This window comes from Tinamus guttatus, unplaced genomic scaffold (assembly GCF_059628265.1).
Source record: "Tinamus guttatus ecotype Peru unplaced genomic scaffold, ASM5962826v1 Tinamus_guttatus_pri_ptg000364l, whole genome shotgun sequence".
Taxonomy (NCBI): domain Eukaryota; kingdom Metazoa; phylum Chordata; class Aves; order Tinamiformes; family Tinamidae; genus Tinamus; species Tinamus guttatus.
In genome coordinates this window covers 3,598,290-3,619,603 of record NW_028288898.1, presented here as the reverse complement: position 1 = coordinate 3,619,603, position 21,314 = coordinate 3,598,290, and the positions used below count along the sequence as shown (strand labels likewise).

The 21,314-nt window shown below is 46.6% G+C and overlaps 3 protein-coding genes and 1 long non-coding RNA gene across 4 annotated transcripts; 1 reads left to right on the top strand and 3 right to left on the bottom strand.

The window, feature by feature from the left end:
• Window positions 1-342: 342 nt before the first annotated feature.
• On the bottom strand, window positions 343-7,058 carry D2HGDH (D-2-hydroxyglutarate dehydrogenase). The gene is made up of 9 exons (XM_010224742.2): window positions 6,761-7,058; window positions 6,618-6,675; window positions 5,607-5,746; window positions 4,759-4,952; window positions 3,845-4,013; window positions 2,956-3,099; window positions 2,358-2,500; window positions 1,772-1,937; window positions 343-648 (listed from the first exon to the last, which is right to left on the bottom strand). Exons 1-9 carry the CDS (start codon window positions 7,056-7,058, stop codon window positions 389-391), a joined length of 1,572 nt encoding a protein of 523 aa, XP_010223044.2. The 3' UTR covers window positions 343-388.
• A 1,888-nt stretch (window positions 7,059-8,946) lies between these two features.
• Window positions 8,947-9,794, bottom strand: LOC148593608 (uncharacterized). The gene is made up of 2 exons (XR_015913679.1): window positions 9,285-9,794; window positions 8,947-9,020 (listed from the first exon to the last, which is right to left on the bottom strand). It is a non-coding gene; the product is annotated as an uncharacterized LOC148593608 (long non-coding RNA).
• Window positions 9,795-10,234: 440 nt separating this feature from the next.
• ING5 (inhibitor of growth family member 5) lies at window positions 10,235-14,695 on the bottom strand. Its single transcript, XM_088530199.1, has 8 exons — window positions 14,642-14,695; window positions 14,282-14,353; window positions 13,859-14,025; window positions 12,567-12,678; window positions 12,004-12,097; window positions 11,142-11,277; window positions 10,897-10,958; window positions 10,235-10,409 (listed from the first exon to the last, which is right to left on the bottom strand). Exons 1-8 carry the CDS (start codon window positions 14,676-14,678, stop codon window positions 10,367-10,369), a joined length of 723 nt encoding a protein of 240 aa, XP_088386325.1. The 5' UTR covers window positions 14,679-14,695; the 3' UTR covers window positions 10,235-10,366.
• A 208-nt stretch (window positions 14,696-14,903) lies between these two features.
• On the top strand, window positions 14,904-18,938 carry DTYMK (deoxythymidylate kinase). Its single transcript, XM_088530198.1, has 5 exons — window positions 14,904-15,064; window positions 15,157-15,265; window positions 15,979-16,069; window positions 17,857-18,054; window positions 18,817-18,938. The coding sequence occupies exons 1-5, from the start codon at window positions 14,935-14,937 to the stop codon at window positions 18,925-18,927; spliced, it is 639 nt and encodes a 212-aa protein (XP_088386324.1). The 5' UTR covers window positions 14,904-14,934; the 3' UTR covers window positions 18,928-18,938.
• Window positions 18,939-21,314: the final 2,376 nt, after the last annotated feature.

Here is a 21,314-nt window from a genome sequence, read left to right as displayed (position 1 = left end):
TGAGAGGTGTGAAGACTCTTCAAGGGCTCTTCCACTACTCTAAATGGAAGATACTCCAAATGGAAATACTCTAAACCAACTCTAATTATCAGGTTGAGCACTTAAGACTTTAAAAGAAGTCTGTACACTTAGTTTTAGTGCTCAGATGAAATAGAAAACCCGCATAGGCAAAAACATGAATGTGCTTGTTTTCTGAAAGAACAGACATCCCTGAAAATAGGAACCATGTTCCTTTGCTTGTTTCCTTACCCTAAGGAAATAAGCCAAGGAGCATTTCATGTGCCTGTTTGATCCATCTTTGGATCACTTTGACTGTGGCCCAAGTGCTGCAGGTTGCAGGGCAGTGAGCGAGAGGTGCAGTCATCACGTGCTGGCATCTCCTCCCATCTCAGGAACTGGAAGGCAGCGTCTTATACGGATTGAGAATCCCTTTGGGGTCTAGCATGGCTTTGAAACGCTGCATTAGCAGGATTGCTTCCTTGGGTTTGCTATACTGAATGAAGCACTTTTTCTTGAAACCCAAGCCGTGCTCTGCACTGATGCTGCCATTGCATCGTGCAGTCCATTCGTACACAAATGGCTCAATGGCATCCAGCAGGGAATGGCTGTAGGAATCCGCTGTGATGTTCAAGTGCAAGTTTCCATCTCCTGGAAGAAAACACACAGAGTTTCTCTCACTGACTTGTCTCTGCAGTCGAGATTCATTACTGGCCCAGCCATGCCCTCAAACAAAGGGGCCTTTGTTAGGCTTCAGGCTGCGTGTGGAAGGATCATAAACTGTCCCACAAACACCAGACTTCTCCTGTGCACATAAAAATCAAAAAGTATCTTTGCTTCTGCATTTGTTTGGTATATCCTTTGAGGAAGTTCTTGAAATTAAGTAACATTCAAATTCCTTTTGTGATTTTAAACTCAAACAACTGTGTTGCCTTTTTTTTTTTTTTCTGCACTGACATGGCATGCTAAGAATCCCCCAACAGTATTTCATAATGATCATTAAATTTTAACAGAGCTCTGCATTACTTCTTTATACTGGTGCAATGTTCTACATGCACTTCAGCACCGGGACAACAGAAACAAAGCAGAGCTTTATTTTCCTCCTTTTGCTGCTTGTGCACACAACAGTCTTTGATTAACCACATAGTTATTGGGCATTTGGAAGACAAAACACACAAAGATTAAGCTGAAGAGTGTTAGATTTTTATTAGCAGAAAAGTGCTGCTAAACAACCAATTTACCTGTCCAATTTACCTGAAGCATGTAAAATCAAATTAGCTTCAAAGCACACTGGCAAGATGTGCAAGTCTTTCACTGAATTATTTGTATCACTTTCTTTTAGGTTAATGGCTCAGACATAATTGATTCCAAAGACAACTACTCACTTTAGACAACAAAGTGCTTAACCAAACCTGTCTATATACATTAATCAAATTTATGGACAATTAAGCAACCTACAGACTTGACTGGGAAATAAAGAGCAAAAAGATACTAATGACCATTTCAATTACTGACTGACTAGTAGTTAGGCCGGATAATCACACTTGTCTCACATATATGAAATACTGTCAGAAAGCAATGAAATCCAAAACATAAAGATCCTTAAGCATTCTCCTCTTTTAACTAATTTGTTAGTTGCCAGATAACAAATGCAATTTAGTGTATGTCCCTCAGAAATCTCAAAAAACCTCCAAAGCAACTGGGAGTTGTATGGTAAATACGGCTGGACTGCAAGGAAGAAGAAATTAGCTCCTTTGCAAGCACCTGCACTTACCCAGATGGCCGTAGCCCACCACGTTTTTGGCACACCGGCCCAGCCGAGCCCTGGTGTCAGTCACGAGGTCGTAGAGCTTCCCCACGGGCAGCGAGATGTCGTATTTGTAAACGTAACCGTCGTGAGTGAGGGCCTCCGTGATCCTCTCCCGCAGGCTCCAGAGCTTCTGAGCGATTGAACACAAAAGAAATACAAATGAAACAAGTAGTTCTCAGCAAAAGAGTCGTGATTCTTGGCATGTTACATCAGTGCTGACACCCCTTGGCCTCCTGAAAGATTGTAATAACATTTGTTGAGCTACGGGGAAACGCTACACCACCTCTCTAAGCTTGACAGTATCCGAGAGAGAAAGAGCTCGCGTCCTGCACGTGGGCAGATGCTGTCTCCAAAACAGATTTGAGTTTCCTAAGAAGCCTCCTCTATCAAACAACGTGAGTGCTTAAAATGAACTATTTAATTCCCTGAGACTGCAGTCTTCTGGCTTTGACACCAAATATCAAACAAATACCAATTTCCTAATTAAAACTACAGATCCGAACAGAAAATCATTCCAAATGGATTTGAGTAGGGGGAAAGGGTGACTTGCCTTTATTTTCTTTTCATCTGTTGCCACAGTTCCATCAGTGACCAAACCAGAAGTCATAGCTCGTTCTAGGAAGTTGTTCAGTTTTTCCTCATCGTGGGTGGAATTGGAGCCTGAGGTTTCGATTAAAACATAAAAAGGGCTCCCTGAAACCGAAGGACAACAAAATGAGCAGGAACTCGGTGGTAAAAGCACAGGAATTTAGTACAGGCTTGGGAGCTTTTCCCAAGCTTGGCACAATTAAGTGGGGGGCTCTGCTGTCCAGATTTCTGGTGCTGAAAAAGTGCCGAGCTCGAGTCAAAATCTTTTCTGTGTAGGTCACGTACAAATTCTCTCCTCTACTTAACCATTGCTCTTTAAAAATACATTATTTTTGTGGACGGGAACTCGTAGAAGTAAAGAAAACATGTCATTGAAAGCTTCTATCAGATGCCTTTGGGACAGAACGCTGGGTACAAAAATCAGGAGGCATGCACAAATACTCATGACTTATTTGTATAAATCTAGGTTAAAACCCCTCCTGAAACACAGTGCCTCTTTCTACAGCAGAAAATATGTTTTCTGTGCCTTTCACCCAGACAGAATGTATCAGTTTTGGTACCTGTCACTGGCTTGGAAAGTTTAAGGTGTTGCTCCACCAGTTCCATGCACTTATCATCCATAAACTCAAATGCAGATAGGACCTCTCCCAGCATGGCTCTGCAGGTTGTAAACGTGTTCAGAACTTGAGTGAAACTCTGGCACCCTTGAGACAGACCACAAAAAAGACTCAGGGACAAAAAACCACCACCCTTCTCCTCTCTAACAGATGCAAATGATTAGCCTATATGGGTTTAAATCAACATTTCCTGTGATGGTTTGGCTTCAGTTGGTTTTGAATGTATCCGAGCAGAACGGCAGGAGCACACAGCAATAATTTTTTGTTGTGGCAAAATCTCTAAGTTTGTCCCAAAAAGTCTGTCCCATGCCCAGTTCCCAGCACAGGCAAGAAAACAACCCAAAGGAGCTTGGATGGCATAGTAAGGGTCTAGACTAGGTCTAGAAATTAGGAAAAAGCTGGAGAAGTCTCACTGGAGGTTCCTCAAAAAATAAAATAAAATAAAATAAAATAAAATAAAATAAAATAAAATAAAATAAAATAAAATAAAATAAAATAAAATAAAATAAAATAAAATCTTTACTAAAAAGCCTTAGTAGGGCTTCTTTGACATCTCTTAAGCAGTTGCACTGCAGCCATTCCTAGCCAGGTACCTCCTTGATCCAGACTCCGACCTGTAGACTTGACTTTCCAGCCCTGCCTGGTCATTGTGGTCTTGCCTGGCGGTCACTGGATCTACTCACTTGGCAATCTCCAATTTCAGGAATGAAATTATTAATAGCAGCTCACATGGTGGCCTCTTCTCTTGCTATAGACCCCATATTGGCTCCTGTTTTCCTGACAGTGCCAACATACTTGCTACTGGGTACCAGCACACGGCCAAGGCGCCCACCTAGGAACGCCAGATTCACAGCCCTGGGTTTCTGAGGACAAAGTATGGAGACAGCAGTGATAACTCCCAAGGTGCCCTCAGATCCAATAAAAAGCTGCTTCAAATCATAGCCCGTGTTGTCCTTGCGCAGAGAGGCCAAGCAGTCCAGGACCGAGCCATCAGCCAGCACCTGCAGGAAAACAAGGACACAGAGTTCACCCAGCTGTCCTCACCCATCACTCCGGACAAGATCAACTGGTCTTTGAAGCCCTGTCATCATTCAGAGGAAACAAAGAGCATGTTTGAAAGAGTGAACGTAGTTAACTGCGGTGAAGCCAGTCCTCCACCACCTGAGCCCTTAAAAATCAAGAGCGAACCTCTCTAACGTGTTGTTATTAGAGACCACTTATAAGCTAAAGGGACTAAATTCCCCTTTGGAGCCTACACCATTCTAAGACAAAGCCAATAGGCAAGCAAAACTGAAACAGGCTTAGCTGTTAAATGCTGAGTATTTACCAAATGCATCTGGACAGCTCTGAAATTCTGACTGAGAAGCCACTGAGAGGACTGTAGGCTGGATTTTGCTTAGTCGAGCATTGCAGAGGTCCCCTGCTCCACGGGGGAAGCAACATCACCCAGGCCATGTGTGATTACCAACTCTCCCCCCATTCTTCTCGTTTGTCTGAGTAAGAGAACCACCTAATATCATTTATATCCGTAAGGAATACCGTATGGAAACTGTGATATAACTAAAAGAGGCCATATTTATGAAGACACTTGCTGACACACCTCAAAAGAGCTAAGCAATAAACAATTTAAAGCGGGACCCTGCAGAGGGTCTTGCCTGCATAACGGAGAGCTGAAGGCTAGAACAGGGAAAACAGGTAACAGGGAGATGTTTAGACACAAACTGGACCTGTGAGGTATTGCCTTACCACTTCCAGCCCCAGCACTGTCCCTCGCAGAGAGCCATATCTCAAGAGCCGCAAGCCTCCGGCGTTGGTGGCCACATTGCCACCAATGTGGCAGCTGCCTTTTGCTCCCAGGTCGAGCGGCATGACAAAGCCCTTCTCCTCCACGTACTGGTTGAGGTTCTCCAAGACGCAGCCAGCTTGGCACACGAGGATTCCTGAAACATAAACTTATGATGTAACTTGAAGCTCCAAAAGAAGGTGCCTCCTGAAGAATCGGGATAGTACAAGCATTTGCAACCACCTGCTCTTCCTCCAGAACTTTCCAGGGTTCAATTTAAACCCCGAAGAACTCTGTGCATGCCCTAGGGATTTGTTTGGTTCTTCCTCAAGTCTATGGGAGGTTGGCCACTGACTTAACATCTGGTCATGTAGAGCCCTGGACATGTAAAACACTGACTAAGCAGATTTCAGCCTGTATTGCTTCCTCTCTCAATGTTTTAAGGACCAAAATACTCAAACCTCGTGGCTTCTCCCTTTCCAAATTCAAACAATCTATAAACTTTCCCCATCCCTCTCTTCCTCCGTCAGCACAGTTATCATGTGCCTCCTTCAACACTGTCATTCAAGGTGTTGGTTTCTCTTTTGGATTTGTAAAAGAAGAGAATGTACAAGAGGCATTTTTCTTTTCTTCTTTCTTCCTCTTGCTGCCACCAAACAGACTGCAAGAGCCGGTGCTGTTGCAGCCCACACCGGCAATAGAAACGTGGATTTAGGGCCGAACCTCACTCGTGACACAGCTGCTGGCTCCCAGACGGGGAGCGTCGCGGCGAGAGCCTTCTCCGAGTGAACAGCACATCTGTGGCACTTACCAGACACCTCGTCAAAGCTGATGACCTGGCTCATGAGAACCGTGGAGAGGATGATCTCGTCGAAGACGGGCACGCTGCCCCCAACAAGGCCTGTGTTACCCCCTTGTGGGTTTACAGCCAAGTTCCTCTCGTAGCAGTACCTGGACGGGAAAAGGTTTCCCAAAGTATGATAGTTCTCGGGATCGCTCTCCAGTCTATCAGAAGAGTTTCACCACTCTTGCATATTGCAGCTCTACCATGTGATTTATGTCTGAAAAAAATCACAGCTTACTCCATTTATAAAGAAGCACAGCTTGACTTCTTCCATGGGGACTGGCAGGTTTGCAGTCATTTGAGATGTTAGGCTCCTCCCCGGTCCCTCTTCAAGACATTACTGCCCCACACTGACAAAGTATGTGCATCTATGCCCTGACTGCTCCGGCTGTCACCTTGCTGCATCAGTGTAAGGTGCCATCAAGCTGTCCAATTCCAGCACTCGCGAGTCCTTCAACTCAATCACTCCCACTGAGCACTGGTACAGCACCTAATAGTTACAGCTTAGTACAGCAGAACAGTCTTCAGTGCTAAAACTGCTCTCTCATTTCTCCCTCTGCCTCACGTCTTTCCCCCACTCTAAGTATTCTTGAGGACTTTTAAGTCTTCTGATCAAAGCCACTAATGTGAGCTTGGCAACTCTACTGCCGTCCACGCAGCCTTTGGTAAAGCAAGTGACAGTTCAGCCTTTGCTCCTGCCTCACACCCTGCCTCGGAGATACAAGGTGCAGGTTCAAGTCCCCTTTGCATTGAAAAGCGTCAGCAGCTTTAGCAGTTTCTCATGAAAACTGGGCAGGCGCTCGTTTTGCTTCTTAGCCAACATCCTCCTATCAAACAGGGGATAAATCTACCAGCCAATGTCAACCACGATCGCGGCACCCTGGACGCCAACTCGGAGAGATTTGATTTCTGTGGTTACAAGTTAGATGGACGATTGTTCACCCCAATGGGAGGATTGGAAAGGAAGGTGCGTGTTACCTGAGGATCTGGGATACTTCTGCTGCCGTCTGCGGCTTCAACAACAGCGTACTGGAGCCTGCAAGGAAAGCGAGCGACTCCTCAAGGCGCGTGATCCGCCTGTTAGCAGAGGCCCTGCTAACCGGGGGGCCGCGCTCCCTTACCGCGGGCCGACCGGAGCCAGTCCACGTTGAAGGGCTCCAGCTCGCCCGCGTTCGTGACGACGCGGCCGGGCAGGAGGCGCTCGAAGAAGGCGACGTCGCCGCGGGACACGCGCGAGAAGGGCAGGCGCCGCACGCCGTAGCGCTCGCTGGTCAGCGCGACCTCCCGCAGGGCGGCGGCGGCCGCGTGCAGCGCCCGTGGGGCCGGCGCCCACGAGCCCCGCGGCGCCCACGAGCCCCGCGGCGCCCACGCGGCCCCCGCGCGCCTCAGCCCGGGCCAGCGGCGCCCAACGACCGCCATGGCGACCCCCGCGCATGCGCCGCCCGCCGCGCGGCGCCCCCTGGCGGCGGGAGGCCGCGCGGCGCAGGCGCAGACACCAACCAGGCCGCTTGCGAAAATACTTTATTGTCAACAACAACCGCGAGCGCCATCCAAAAATACAGATATACTTTTTTCCTTAAAAAAAAAAACAAGCTTTACATTCTTTTTTAATAAAAAAGATTTATATCTTTTTCCATTTACAATGAGGACGCAGCAGGCGGGAAGTTTTGGAGGATCCCCATAAAGCTGAACGTGCCCAGGATCACACAGGGGCACCGGGACAATCCTTGGCGGCTCCTTTCCGCGCACATCACAGTCTGGGTCCCCCTTCTCCATCAGAAAAATATATTTAAAGGCCATACATTCAAAAATGCAGGAGAAAGAGTTCAACCCTTTAGCGAGCAAGGAAGTGAAGGCTAGCGGTGTTTCTGTTTAAAATAGGGCCCAAAATCTCCCTCTCAAGCTGGTTGTAAAAGGCCACCAAGCGTTGCCGAGCCCATGCCAACCAGCAGAGCCTACGGGCCAGTAAGTTCTGCATAGAAGTTTATTGCTCAAATCAGTTCAACCTGATGCACTTGAGACGTTTCACTGTAAAAAACTGTGAGGCTTTTGTCGGAGTATTAATTTTTAACCAGAGAAACACAAAAAACAATAAAAACATATTTTACGGTCCTAACTGCCCAACTTTTCTGAGCTTCGGGCAGCCCGTTTTGCACTCGCTCATCTGTAGCTGTGAATTTCCACAGCACTGTGTTTCCAGCCCCCTTCAGAGAGGTACAAGGTAATTTGGAGATGGATTTAAAGCATTCTATTTAAAAATAAACACTTAACCACTACTGCTGAAGGCCTTAAAGAAAAAAAAAAAAAAAAGAGGGAGATGTATAGACTGTCATTGGATGGAATGGCGAAAATAAAATCCAAAACAGCACTCAGGACACAGTGATGCTGATGCTCCTGCACTAATCCAGTGTAGCAGGTTAACGAGGTACAGGTCTTACTCACTGGTATTACTGAATTAAAGGCTGATCCGTGAGGTATCGCGAGTCCCTTCTTAGGGCTGCAGGGAGAGGGCTGACTGCGTTTCCAAGTTCAGGTTTGTGTGACTGTGCTTCTCCTTTCCCCCCCGCCTTGCACCACAGCAATCGTCTTCTACTCTGTGGGTTATTTTTGCTTTTGCTGCACTCTTCCACAAGGACAAACAGACATAAGTTGTAAACACAACTACGGAAACTTCATGTACAACATGTGGAGCGAGGCAACATCATCAGGACCTGTACAGCATCACGTGTTAAATGACAGGACCTGCAGAGTACTTTTTTTCCTAGAGCAGATATAGCAGAAAACCTGTATCAGCAGCCAAAGGTTTCTTTTATGACAGCCCTGACATAACCTGTGGCACATACAAAGCATAACAGACCAAAAGCAAGAGAGGAAAACTCGGAAGAGCTGCGTTCTACTTCCTTTCCTATGAGGGTCATCAAGAAGAAAAACACAAACACACACACAAAAAAAAAAAACTAAAAAAATGCACAAAAACCAGCTTTGTTTTTGGAAATGGGTCCCCAAACCCAACAACTAGAAGTGTTTTTCTTTTCTTCTATATTGTTCACTCAGATTGTTTTTAAAGCAGAACAAAAGCTGATCTGGAAACCTCCTAGTGCCTTTCCAATAGTCTCTGTCTATTCCTGCACAATGGTAAGCAAACTAGTGCAAAGCCTGGCATAGAGCTGCCATGAACACTTATCACGGGTCACAGCCGTTAAAGTTCACGAACCCTGGTCCATACTGCCACAGACTCGGGTTTTCTGTTGTTTTTTCTTTTCCCCTCCTCTGGCAGGATCATCTCTCCTCACAACAGCTTCTACTATGGGCAGCAAAGCTCCAAAATACAGGATATATCAAGGCAAGCCATCTTTGGTCTTCCCTCAACTCCTGCATCTGCTATAACTCAGAAGGAGGGAAAAAAAAAAAAAAGACTTAATTCTGTATTCATGATTCCCCTCTCTCTGCAGCTGACACTGCGACAATAGCAAGGATTCACATTTATAAACTGAAAAGCAGCTTAAAGAAGTCAAAAAGAGGCAAGCGTGCCTCCACCAAAAACAAGTCATTTAAACACATTCCTGCTCAATGACTTTGTTTAACAGCAGTGATTCATATGCTATTAGAAAAAAAACAAAACAAAAATCACAACTACCACATTACCTCCTTCCAGCCTTGCCACACCATCACAAAACTCTATGCATCTTCCTTTAATAGTCTTCTGCTAAACTTTGTTTCCTGATTTAAGGAGGTGCAGGTATCAAAAACAAAACAAAAACAGGCCTTCATTTTATATGAAGACTTATGAATTAGTCAGACCCTCTGTCTCTATAGCAATACTCTTGGTTTCATCTTCACAGTAATTAACTTAAAAAGATTTCCAGAGAACAAACAAACAGCGAGGACAGATCAGTCAGTCACTCTCTCCCTTTCTCCTTCTCTCCCCTTCTGCCACTAAGAATCTCAACAGGACAATTCCTTCAATATTTGTAACGTTTCCCCTCCAGAAGAGAAAAAGCTTTTCTGGAAAGAGGTAAAAAAACCTGAAATGACTTGCTGCTCTTCATTTAATGTGTTTGGGCATGATCGAGTCAACCAAGAGCAGGCAAAGGTAGATGGACGTGACTCCTCAAAAGAGGATTCTCTCTAGTGTGCATGCACACACGTATGTACACACACATCCCTCCCCCATGCCTTCCTAAAACTAAATATTTTATTTGGCTTCGAGGAAGTAGACCCTGGAAAGAGCAAACCAGCTCTCTGATTCCTTTCAATACTACCACAGCTGAGCTGCAAAGGCACATCATGCCTGAAAAACAGAGCACGCTTCCTGCACGCAGGAAATGGCTAGAGCAGAGTCCTCCTATCCCAGCACGCCAAGCTCCAGGCCTCCACTCTTCTGGTGACAGTGACAGACCACACTGACCATACAGCTGTCTCGTTCTTCTTTCACAGACTCCTATAAAACTGGCAAAAATTACAGCTATGGGCTGCCCTAGCACTTCAGAGTAACACCGATTTCGGTGCTGTGCAAGTGTAACATAAATAAAATGATGGTTGCAATTCCCTTCCCTTCTCAAAGTCCTTCTGAAAGAACAGGAATTACAACTTGCCACAGGACAATTAAATATCAGGTCAGAACAAGGAGGAAAGTAGGTTAAAGAAAAATCAAAGATAATATTGCAACATGAAGGAAAAAATATGTTAAACTCTTCTTGCCTCAGACCACATATTCCCTATATTCCTTACTTCTTTTTCTTTCTCTCCTGAACACAACGTGGACAAAACCTACGGAAAGAATACAGCAGTAATTAATTCCAGAGTTAAAAACAACCCTTAGCCCAAAAGCTCTTTTTCTTATTTGGGAATGGGGTGGGGGCATGGAATAAGAGTGGCCAAATAACTCATTGCAACAGTTTTAACAATGTGCAAGAAGACTAGGCAAATAGGAACTGGACTGTGGCGATCAGCAACTCAGATGCTTGCGCTCAAATTGAAGTCTGTGGCATTTTAAGTGCAAGGCACATTTACACAGCACTTGTGCCCTTAAAAATAAAAAAGAAAGTACAGAGCAAGCCTGTGATTTTTCCAAGATGAAGGGGGAGGGAGGGGAAAAGCTGGATCTTTTCCATTTTAACCACAGCTGCAACTATGTGACAATACAGCAGCAAGTACATATCTGTGCTCATCATCAGCTCAAAAACTGCTCTGTTAAACATGAAAACTTAGGTATGCCTCGGGTTTCCTTTTCCTCCTGTTGGAAGGTCCTACTTACCATTTCCCCTTTGGTTTGGTTGTGAGGTCCACACAAGCAAAGTGGAACCATTCAATTGGGCACTGTGAAACAGAAGGGAAACAAAAGAAAAACAGAAGAGATGGCTTAGCATTCTGCAAAATTTACACTTGTTTTGGATAATTTCACTGAGCAAGCATCTCCCTCTGATCTCACAGCTCTGAGGCTGCAATCTTTTCAAAAGAGGCAGTGTGTGCTTTGAAAAATCAATTGCCTCAAGCACTTACATCTGGGTTGTCACAGCCAATCATTTCTCCATATGACACCTGGTGACACAAGCAGTAGGTAGGTTCATTGGGATCCACTGGCATGTCCAAGACATCCGAGGGATGCACCGACAGGATGGTTTCAGAAAACTCAGATCTGTAGGCAAGGACAGGTTGAGGATAAAGCACCTTTCAGTTACAGACAAGAGTTTCCATGATTTAAATCCCATTTAGAAAATTATTGAAACAGTATCCTCACTAGAACTGAACTCATTTTAGAACTGAGGTTACTTATCACATATTATCCAGACCTACTGGGATTGCAATTAAAACAAAACATAAAATCTGATCTTTACTGGTAAAGGATGAACAGAAGGATTCGTAGATAATATTAAACAGTAACAAAGTTAACATGCTCATCCTTTCTGTTTGTGGACAGACAAATCTGATTTATTTTCAAATCTGTTTTAACTTTTTTTTTTCTTCCTATACTTTTTTTTACTCAGGTATGAGTGAACTCTCTTGCTCTGACATGGGAGTATGAAATTAGCATACTGGTAATGCTGAATTTAGCTTTCTTTCCTCTGCATTTAGCCAACTGAAAAAAAAAATTGTCATCCTAACATAAAACATGTAACAGAGAGGGGACACACTTTCTCGGTTGCTTAGGAAAACTTCATTAGATTATTTAAGACTATTCAGGACACAATTATTTAAAAGTAACCCGCGAAATTTTCCAAAATTTCAGGGATAACAATACAACACCAATATTTCTGCACGGGGCTCCTCCCAACTATTTGTTTTTCCTTCCACTCAAGATCATGGGCAATCATTGAAGACATTTTCCACAGAGCCATCAGAGTTGAGACCGTTCGTTTCTTACCCTCCTTTAAGTTTCTTTTTCTTTGGTGTATCTTCTTCCGACGCTCGTCTGCCCCGACCCCGAGAGCCTCTTTTGTCTTTCTGACTTCGTCCTTCTGCAGAGGGCAAAAGGAGCATCACTTCAGCTTATGCAAATGCCAAGAACACCCCCAAAATGCTTTCCTCTTGATTAATACTCTTAATTGCTCTACAATTCCTCTTTCGTATGGAATTGAATACAAACACCGATTCTGATATGCTCACGTATGTGCTGTTAACACAGTGAGCTTACAAGCAGTATGACAGAGTGCTGTATCATTTTATGTCTGCACCTTTGACAAATAAATCAACTCAGTACACCCACATTGTAAGAAACACTTTTTAAATAGGTATTTTATATATAGAGATATCTAAGTCTAATAAAAACAACCAGGGTGTCCAGGGCAACACTGCCAACATGTGAAGAAGTCTTAAAAAGCAGGACGTATCTCGCCTGCAAAAACAAAAGGTACTTTATATCTTAGCCTCTCTGCTTAGAGGTGCTCAGTGCTGGAAAAGGCTACCAAACTAATCAAATTTACACACTTTTCAGGCTTCGTGCTCCAGGGCTCTCGAAATCACTGACTTCCAGCTTATCTTTGAGATCGGCTTCAAAGCGCGCCAGGTCCGCGTCCAGCCGCCGAATGTGCTTATCTACCTGCACAGGAGAGGACACCACACAGGGAATCAAAACCAGAACAAAACAAACAGGAAGGCCTAAAAACTCTTATCTGCGTGAATGGGAACAAAACACCTCAGGGCCATGTACAAAAAGAGGTACCACACTGGAAAAGGGTGAACACAGAGGGAATTACGCTGGAGAAAGGGAAAGAGAAAAGAAACGGGGGAGGAAAAGGGGAATGGCAGCAAAGGACCCATTGCCAACAAAGCAAAGAGAAATGCAGGAAGAGATGGGGGTAGCAAAAAGAAGAGTTAGAGCAACTCTGACAGTTTGCAGAGCAAAACATGCAGAAAACAGATATTAACAAGAAATTCTGCTTTCTCTGTGAGCAAATACCTTGCAACGCTGCAGTATGGCTTACAGAATACAGATGTAATTTTTACATATTTAAAGAACAAAATAAGAAATGCTACTCGATCCTGCAACATAATTTGTTTTTCTGCAGTATTCTGACAGCAAGAAAAATTATTGCAACTCCTTATGTGATGCCTTTACTCACAAACCAAATCATCTCTGATAGCTGGATAAAACACACTAAGTGTCAGTCAAAAGGATTCTACACTCTCCTTGTGTCCATGGAATAGAATACACTGAGAAAGACACTCGACAGGCATCAACGCAGGCACAGGAGCAGATGTGGAAAGTTGCAGCTTTAGAAATGAGAAAAGTTTCTCCCACTAGAGGAAACTTTCCTCCACAGAGGGAACTTTGGCAGCCAATGCTCAACAGAAGGGTGGAACTGGCAGTTCTCCATACTCTAGTCACCTGCAAACCAAAGTAATTGGAGAAGGGATAAAAAAAAAAGGCCAAAAGTCCTCTGCAAGGTAGTTTTGAAGTTGACTTCAAAAGTTTGGGCCGCAACCTGACCAAAAATCATCAAAAATGCAACCAGTCCTACATAACACCCTGGATGAGAGGACAGCTTGCTTGTTAAAAGAAAGGTGAGGTTGGGTACAGACCTTAGCACTATTATACTGAAGATGAGTAACCACCCCAAAAAGGACTGAGCAAACTAGAAGCGCTAGTTTAACCCTTCACCATAACAAAAACTGACTTGTCAAAATAAATTAAAGTAGCAAAAGAGGAAGACCTGGGGCTTTGGTTTTTGAGAGGGCGACAGTAACGATAGAAAGCTGCCGGTCGCGCGGGCGCTCACCATCTCGTAGGTCTGCATGGCCAGCTGCACCTTGTCGTCGCTGTACTCCCTGCACTTGCCGTAGGCGCTCTGGATCTTCCGCAGGTGCTCCACGCGCTCCTGGGGCTGCATGCCCCTCACCGCCTCCACGTACTGCGCCGCCAGGCTGTCGATCTCGGCCTTCTTGTCTGCAGGCGCACGGGCACACGCGTGAGAGCTGCCTCCAGCGAACGCGCTTTCCTTCCACCTCCCCGAGCGTTTAGGAGGTAGCCCCAACATAGCTAGGGGGGCTTTAAGGCTGTGGTTTTCCTCTCTTTTTTAAAAAAGGGAAATGGGGATATTTGCGCCGCAATATCCGCACGTGACGCTGATCCGCAGTGTTTTATGGACGTTTCGGCGGAGGCGGCCCCCAGCCCCGGAGCCCCCCCGGATCCCGGCACGCACCTTCGGTCCTCTGGTCGAGCTCGCGCATGAGCTGGAAGTTCCGCTGCAGCTCGCACGGGAGGTTCTCGATGCCTGCGGGGAGCGCGGGGCCCCGTGAGGCGCCGCCATCGCGGCCCGCCCCTCGGCGCGCGCCGATGATGCGGCCGGGCCCGCGCTGGGCACGCCGGGACGGCGGCGGCGGCGGCGGCACCGCCCCGCCCGTGGCGCAGCTGCAATTCCCGCCGCGCCGCCGCCACCACGGGCGGCCCTTTCCCTCCCTCCCTCCGTCCTTCCCGCTTCCCGCCGTCTCCTCCTTCTCCTCCTCCTTCTCCTCCTCCCTCCCTCCCTCCCTCCTTCCCTCCCTCCCGCCGCCGCGCTCACTGTCTAGGTAGTGCTCCAGGTACATGGCGGTCGCCATCTTGCGCCCCGCCGCCGCGCCCGCCCGTCTCGCGGGCCCGCGCCGCCTCGTTCCGTATTCATGAGCCGCCCGCCGCCGATTGGCCGCCCGCGCCGCGCCTCGTGCATATGCATGAGGCGGGTGGGCGGGGCGCGGCCGTCCCCGGCGGAGCGCGGCACCGCCTCGGCCTCCTCCCACCGCCTCGGGCGGGCGCGCCCGCTGATTGGCCCGGCGCGCCCGGAAGGGGCGTGGCGGCGGCGCCGGGCGGGAAGGCGCAATGGCGGCGCGGCGCGGGGCGCTCATCGTGCTGGAGGGCGCGGACCGCGCCGGGAAGAGCACGCAGGGCCGCCGGCTCGTGGAGGCGCTGCGGGCCGCCGGCCACCGCGCCGACCTCCTCTGCTTCCCGGGTACGGCGCCCGCGGCGCGGCCCCGGCGGCTCCCCCCGCCCGCCGCGTGATGGCGGCCGTTGCCAGCTCCTTCCTGCCCCGTTCCCTTGCAGAGAGGAGCACCGAGATCGGGCGGCTGCTCGGCGCCTACCTGGGGCGGGAGAAGAGCCTGGAGGACCACGCCGTGCACCTGCTCTTCTCGGCCAACCGCTGGGAACACGTGTAAAGGCGGAGGGGCGCGGGGGCGGGCTGGAGCCGCGGGTGTTTCCTGATTGTTTTATTGCCCTCCTGCCTCGAGGGCTCCCCGATGTTCCTCTCCAGCCAATCCTGCAGTCCTGTCTGGAAAGTGCTCTGGTTGTTGCAGTGGAGAGTTGAGCAGCCGGAGCCATGAATCAACTCCTCGTTTTCATTAGATATACCCTGGCCACCCAAGTTCCCTAAATACTGCTGCCTAGAGAACACGACACCTTTAAGGGCGCGTGGGGCGAGCAGCGCCCGCTGGGTGTCCACGAAGAGAGGGAAGGCGTCAGCGTCGCTTCGGCTGTCGCCTCGCCATTGCGTGTACCTAGAAGGTTACACTGCCAAAGGGGTTTTTTCCTCTTCCTCTGGTTTCTGAAAAAGCTTTGCTGATCTCCCTGTAGTGCCCGTGCTAAGCAAGCTGGGAACATACCAGGCAGGCAAGTGAGCTGTGGTAAATTCCCTCGTGGGTGGTAGCGGATGCCTGTCGGATGGAAGCAGCGTCACCGCGTAGAGAGGAGGCCCCGGCTGTTTCTGGATATTTAGCTTGCGATCCCATCTTAGCAGCTGTTTGCTGATTATTGTGTAACCTAACAAGGTTAATGAGCACTGCTTCTGATGAAGTTAAAAATGATTAACTCCATTTATCTACAAAGGAGTTTTAACACTTTTTTTTTTTCCTCACTTGTGGTTTCCAGGCCACTAATGAAAGAAAAATTACACCAAGGGATCACACTTGTTGTGGACAGATACGCCTTTTCCGGAGTGGCCTTCACAAGTGCCAAGCAGGTGAGTGAGAAATCCAGCAGGGAAATCCCTTCAGGGAGACAGAGCTCTGGGTTGAGGCCTCATATGAGAGGTGACCCAGGCTCTTCCTGTGCACTGGAACGGAGAGGTGGGAGGTTCAGCCTGTTTGCCTGTGCCCATGCCCTTCCCAAGAAAGAGTAGAGGAAACACGAAGCTAAATGATGTCTTGCAAACTGGGATAGGCCCTTGACTGTTCAGAAGTGGGGTTGTTTGGGCTCTGGGGCAAGACTCAGCAGAGGCAGACTTAGTTGAGGTTCTCCAGCCTCACTTGCTCTGGCAAATAGGATACAGGGTCATCGAATGACACCTGCCAGAAGGGATTTTGAGAGGTCATCCAGTCCAACCTTCTGCCCTTAGGAAGTCCAGCTTGGAGCAAGCTGCTCAGGGGCACGTGTAGCCAAGGCTGTAATATCTCCAAAGATGGAAGTGCACAACCTCTTTGGGCCCTTTGTCCAGTTTTTGCTTGCCTTCGTTGTGAAGGAAAAAACAACCAATCAATCAAAAATTCCTTGTTGAGTCCGAATGTCTCATGTGCTCCTACGGGTCTGTTGCTTCTCATCCTGTTCCTGCTCATGCCCGAGACAAGGCAGAAGGCAGATGCTCCCTGCAGCCTCCTTTTGGGTCATGCACACAGCAGCAAGATCCCCATGAGCTTCCTCTTCTCCGTGCTGAACAAATGCAGCTCCCTCAGCCTCTCCCTGGGGTCTGTACCCCGAGCACCTCGGTGGCCAATCTGGGCTTACTCCAGAGTTCAGCGTTCAGGTCGTTAATAAAGATGCTGAGCCTTGTTAGTCCCAGTACTGCTCCTTGGTGGACACCAGTAGTAACAAGCTACCAGTCAGATTTGGTACTGCTGACCACTGTGCTCTGAGTCCAGCAGTCTTGCTTTTTTTAAAAAAAATATATATATTGTCCGCTTATCCAGTTCCTTTCCTGCTCAAGTCAAAGTATACAGTCATTTTGCTGTCAGAAGTTGCCCATGATAAATCCCTGCTGTTACTCCCAATCACCTTGTCCCTTGTCTGCTTGGACCTCATGTGCTTGCACACAGCTTTGTAGAAGAATTTGCTCTAAAACCTTCCCAGGAGCTGATGTCAGGCTGAGCAGTTTGTTATTCCCTGGATCCTCCTGCTGGAAGATGTGTGATTTTGGCTTTCTGCTTGCATGGATAAGCAGCAGTGGGTGTCACAGGGTCAGATGAGCCTGAAGAGACTGCAGTGTTCTGGATCTGCATGTTTCAGGGGAAGTTTTAACTTTTGGATCTTGTTGAAAGATGGTAAGGCTTTGTCCTTAGCATCTGGGCTGAAAAACGTAGGCAGGCTCTGAAAGTGCAGGCGAGGTTATTTATAAAGGAGGGCCCCGGGAGATCCATAATCCACGTTAAAACTGCAGGGTATTTCTGTATGGCAGCAGCTTTCTTTTGGACCGATTTAGTTTTGGCTTCATGGAGACCTGAAAATGTTTCTAAATATTTAAGGGTTTACTTAGCAGAAGTGTTAATATCATTAGTGCTCCTTGACCTCAGTGAAGAAAAGCATTTCAGAGCACCTAGAAAAAAACTATCCCTCCAAATTTTTTTAGGACTAAATTCCCTGATGAAAAGGAGATGTCCAAGTTTGTGACTTTGCAAGTCTCTGCTGACTTAGTTATTTTGTCTGTGTCTTTTCAGGTTGTTCTTCCCCAGACCTTGCATTTTTACTATCCTGCTTCTTTTCTTCATTCTCCTTTATTTCTTTAACCTTGAACTTGGTTCTGTTTGCCTGGAACAGAATTTCTGCCTGGACTGGTGCAGACAACCCGATGTTGGACTCCCAAAGCCAGATTTGATTCTGTTTCTTGAGTTGAGTCCGGAGGAAGCAGCAGTGCGAGGGAATTTTGGGAATGAACGTTATGAGAACAGCTCCTTCCAAAAGGAAGTTCTGCGGTCCTTCCACCATCTGATGAAGGACAAGACATTAAACTGGAAGGTGAGGAGGTGTTAGGTGGGCCCTGTTCTGGGGAGAACAAATCAAGATAGAAAGCAGTGAGCAATGCATGAGCTCTTCCCTGCCTCTGTTTCCTTGGGATCCTAGAGCATCTGCCATGGACTCTAGAAACTTGAAATTTTTTGAGGGCTGCCTGCAATTTGGTGCCCCTTTAGTGACAATCACTCGCATGGCCAACTTCCATCAGCATTTGCTGGCTAAATACAAAAAAAAAAAAAACCCTCTCTAAATATGTTAAGTTTTCTTCCACGCTCTATAGTTTCATGCAGACATAAAAGTGGGAGTCCTGCCTAATAATACTAAATTACTAGTCAGGGAAGACTAGAAATGGACAAAAATTTGCCAAATGATCACATCACAGAAGGCAGATGTGTAATTTTTCAGTGGGACTCCAGTGCTAGTTTCAGCATTTATCTGTGTTTAGGTTACAGAACTCAAAGAATGCCAGAAAACTGCCTGCAGCAGCAGCAGTTTCTTCTGTTTCCCTTCATTTGGTCCTGGGTTGACTTGTTAAATGCCTATGGCTAAATAAGAAAAGGTTTTCCAGTTTTACAGCACAAACATGGCATAAGAGGTATAATTAGCTCCTGCCATAACTCATGGAGAGTAATGGCACTAAATAAAGCATGGAGCAGAAATAAGTGAAGTTGAGGGAAGTAGATTTTTTTTTTTCCCTTCTCTTTTTCATTTAGTGCTGGAAATGAGGATTGTGTTTCTAAAATGTTGATTTTGTTTTGGAAACAGACAGTAGATGCTTCAAAGAGCATAGACAACTTGCACAAAGAAATTAAGTCTGTTGCAGAGAAAATCATACAGGATGTTCAGAATAAACCCCTGGGAGAACTCTGGAAATAAAGTGCGATGGAGGCTCTTACTGCGGGTGCGGAAGGGAAAACACCTCCTGGATCCTGCATGGTAGGATGTCCCCTGCAACACCTCCCAGAAACTACAGCACAGGTCACCTGTCCTCTTCCGTGTCCTATACAGTGCTTGTATTTTATCAGGCTCTCCATTCTGCATTGCCCCCTTTGTATTTGTAAAGCAGTACATTCTTTTTCCTCGTGAAATCTTCACCTTGGATCTCTTGTTCTGTTTTCTGCAGTGCTCTAGTGCAGATAAGGGTTACTGAGCCCAAAGCTCTTTGGGGAAGTGGGAAGCAGCAACAGATGGGGAGCAGCTTTCTTGCATGTGAAATTCCAGAGAACAGCCCTGTTTATTCTTCTGCCTCTTTGCTGTAATGTAACAATTGTGTCAAAACCAGTTTATAGAGGACTTGCTAATACATTATTTTTTTAAAATGGAGCAATAAATTTTTTTAACAGAAGTAAAAGTGCATTTTTGAACATGATCCTCCTTCTAGGAAGATTTATGGGAGGTGAAGGTGCAGTGTTTCAGGCCCTAAATCCAGGGAGAGCTATGGTCACTAAAACTGCAGAGTGAACAGAAGAGAGATTAATTCATCTCCCAGTCTGCTCCCCAGCTCAAGGAGAATGAGACTGCTGTTAGCAAGCACAAAATACTAAATCAGAGTCCAAAGTAGATACATTAGGTTGTAGTCAGACCGGTTCAACAGGTGAGTTCCACCTGACTTGTTTACACTGGTGAAGTCACTAATGTGGCCAAGATCAGGGAAACAGTCAGCAGTGACACCTATAAGGACTGAATGTGCACTGTAAACAGCTCAAAACAGGCTGCCAAACCAGAGCATCTACCCAGTCTGACCTTGCTGGCCTTCATGGGGCTGTACCATTCTGTTTATTACATGAAAGCGATATTTCTTGGATAGCTTCCATTATAAAACCCTGATTTATAAAATTAAAATGGTGATACAAGTTTGATACTTGATTATATTTAGTCTCCCTCAATAAAAATGCAATAAATAGGCATAAATTAAACAATTATGAGGCATAGTGATATGCCCAGACAGAAACTAGAGCTTGCTCTAATGTAGAGAGTTTGACTGGACTGATGCACCAGAGCGTGAGGAAGGTAAATGCCTCATCCAGAACGGTCAGTGCAAACAGCAGCTGCAGGGGTGTCGATTCCTGCCTCTGCTCCGCGTTTGTGTGGTGGCAGAAACCCTTCTGAAGGAGGGGAACCCCTTTAACAGGCTGAAGGGGGCCCTCAGTTTCAGTTCCAGAAGTTCTACAAGCTTTAGAGAAGTCACTTCATCTTTCCCTTCAGGTTCCTGATTCTAAAAAGAGAGTAATACCTGTTAGTGGAGCTAACCTTTATCAGCAACATGTTAACATGCTGCAGGAAGGCCTGTACAGTTGAGCTGTCCTTACACTGAAGGCTTGACAAGGAAAGTACAGACATGAAATGTACAGACACGAAATAAGTGGAGTCCTTTGCTTGAAGTGCTCTTTGTTGGTGTCATGTGGCAAAAGAGGAAAAGGCAGATGCTGAGCTGACTGCAAAAATACATCTGCAACATTTTCTGCTTCAGCTGTGTGCTTAAAAGGCTACTAGAAATCAAAGAAGCAGACCCTGGGAAAAGGTGCCTGTTGAACACCTAAACAGGAGCTCTACAGTCTTGAAGGAAACAGAAGTTTTGCCTGTGAAAACCTACTCTGAACATCTCTGCTGCTTCTGGGCTTTTTTTTTTTTCTTCCTGATACCCTTTGATAGATGCATAACAGACTCCCCAACATGCCTGTCCTGCCTCTGAGAAACTAAAGCTATGCTCAGAAGCAGGCTGATGCTGAGCTGCTCACAGAGGACTATGTTGTTACAGTGCTCCAGGTTTATTCTTTTAAGATTTCACCTAGCTTTGAGGTGAAAAGCACCACAGAAGTGGCATTTCCTCCCTGTCAGCCCAAGATTTTGCAGCAGTGCTGGGAAGTGCTGCCAAGCAAATCCTCATGGTCCAGCCCATATACTCTTCTGTTCCTCCTGTGGCAATCTTGGTGAACACAGGCACTGCATGCAGAGGACATGTTGTCATGCCAAGGACAAACCTGAGAACATTCACCCTCCTGGGTGAGAAATAGCCACTTTGCTATCACCAGCTGCAATCCGAAGCAACGAGCCTGGATTCCATCTAATGCACCAAAGGAAAGATTAAAATTACTGCATGTAATTCAACTTCTATCTACCTTTGCTATAAAAAGGTAAAAAGCACTGAGCTGCAGGGCTACTAGGTAAGCCCCCTCCACCACCTTCGCTCAGTGTGCAAGAAGAGGGGGAAAGACAAAAGGTTTTAGATTTGTTTATTCAGATACAAAGTGAAAGCGGATGAA

What these genes read in the sequence shown, in the direction of transcription:
- D2HGDH (XM_010224742.2), bottom strand. Translation starts at nt 7,058, where the DNA reads ATGGCGGTCGTTGGGCGCCGCTGGCCCGGGCTGAGGCGCGCGGGGGCC. An exon ending in CTGGCTCCGGTCGGCCCGCG is followed by an intron (nt 6,676 to 6,760) that starts GTAAGGGAGCGC and finishes CTTTCCTTGCAG; the next exon opens with GCTCCAGTACGCTGTTGTTG. An exon ending in GAAGTATCCCAGATCCTCAG is followed by an intron (nt 5,747 to 6,617) that starts GTAACACGCACC and finishes TTTCCCGTCCAG; the next exon opens with GTACTGCTACGAGAGGAACT.
- ING5 (XM_088530199.1), bottom strand. Translation starts at nt 14,678, where the DNA reads ATGGCGACCGCCATGTACCTGGAGCACTACCTAGACA. An exon ending in CCATGCAGACCTACGAGATG is followed by an intron (nt 12,679 to 13,858) that starts GTGAGCGCCCGC and finishes TCTCCTGTGCAG; the next exon opens with GTAGATAAGCACATTCGGCG. An exon ending in TGGAGCACGAAGCCTGAAAA is followed by an intron (nt 12,098 to 12,566) that starts GTGTGTAAATTT and finishes TGCCCTCTGCAG; the next exon opens with AAGGACGAAGTCAGAAAGAC.
- DTYMK (XM_088530198.1), top strand. Translation starts at nt 14,935, where the DNA reads ATGGCGGCGCGGCGCGGGGCGCTCATCGTGCTGGAGGGCGCGGACCGC. An exon ending in GCCAACCGCTGGGAACACGT is followed by an intron (nt 15,266 to 15,978) that starts GTAAAGGCGGAG and finishes TGTGGTTTCCAG; the next exon opens with GCCACTAATGAAAGAAAAAT. An exon ending in CCTTCACAAGTGCCAAGCAG is followed by an intron (nt 16,070 to 17,856) that starts GTGAGTGAGAAA and finishes TGCCTGGAACAG; the next exon opens with AATTTCTGCCTGGACTGGTG.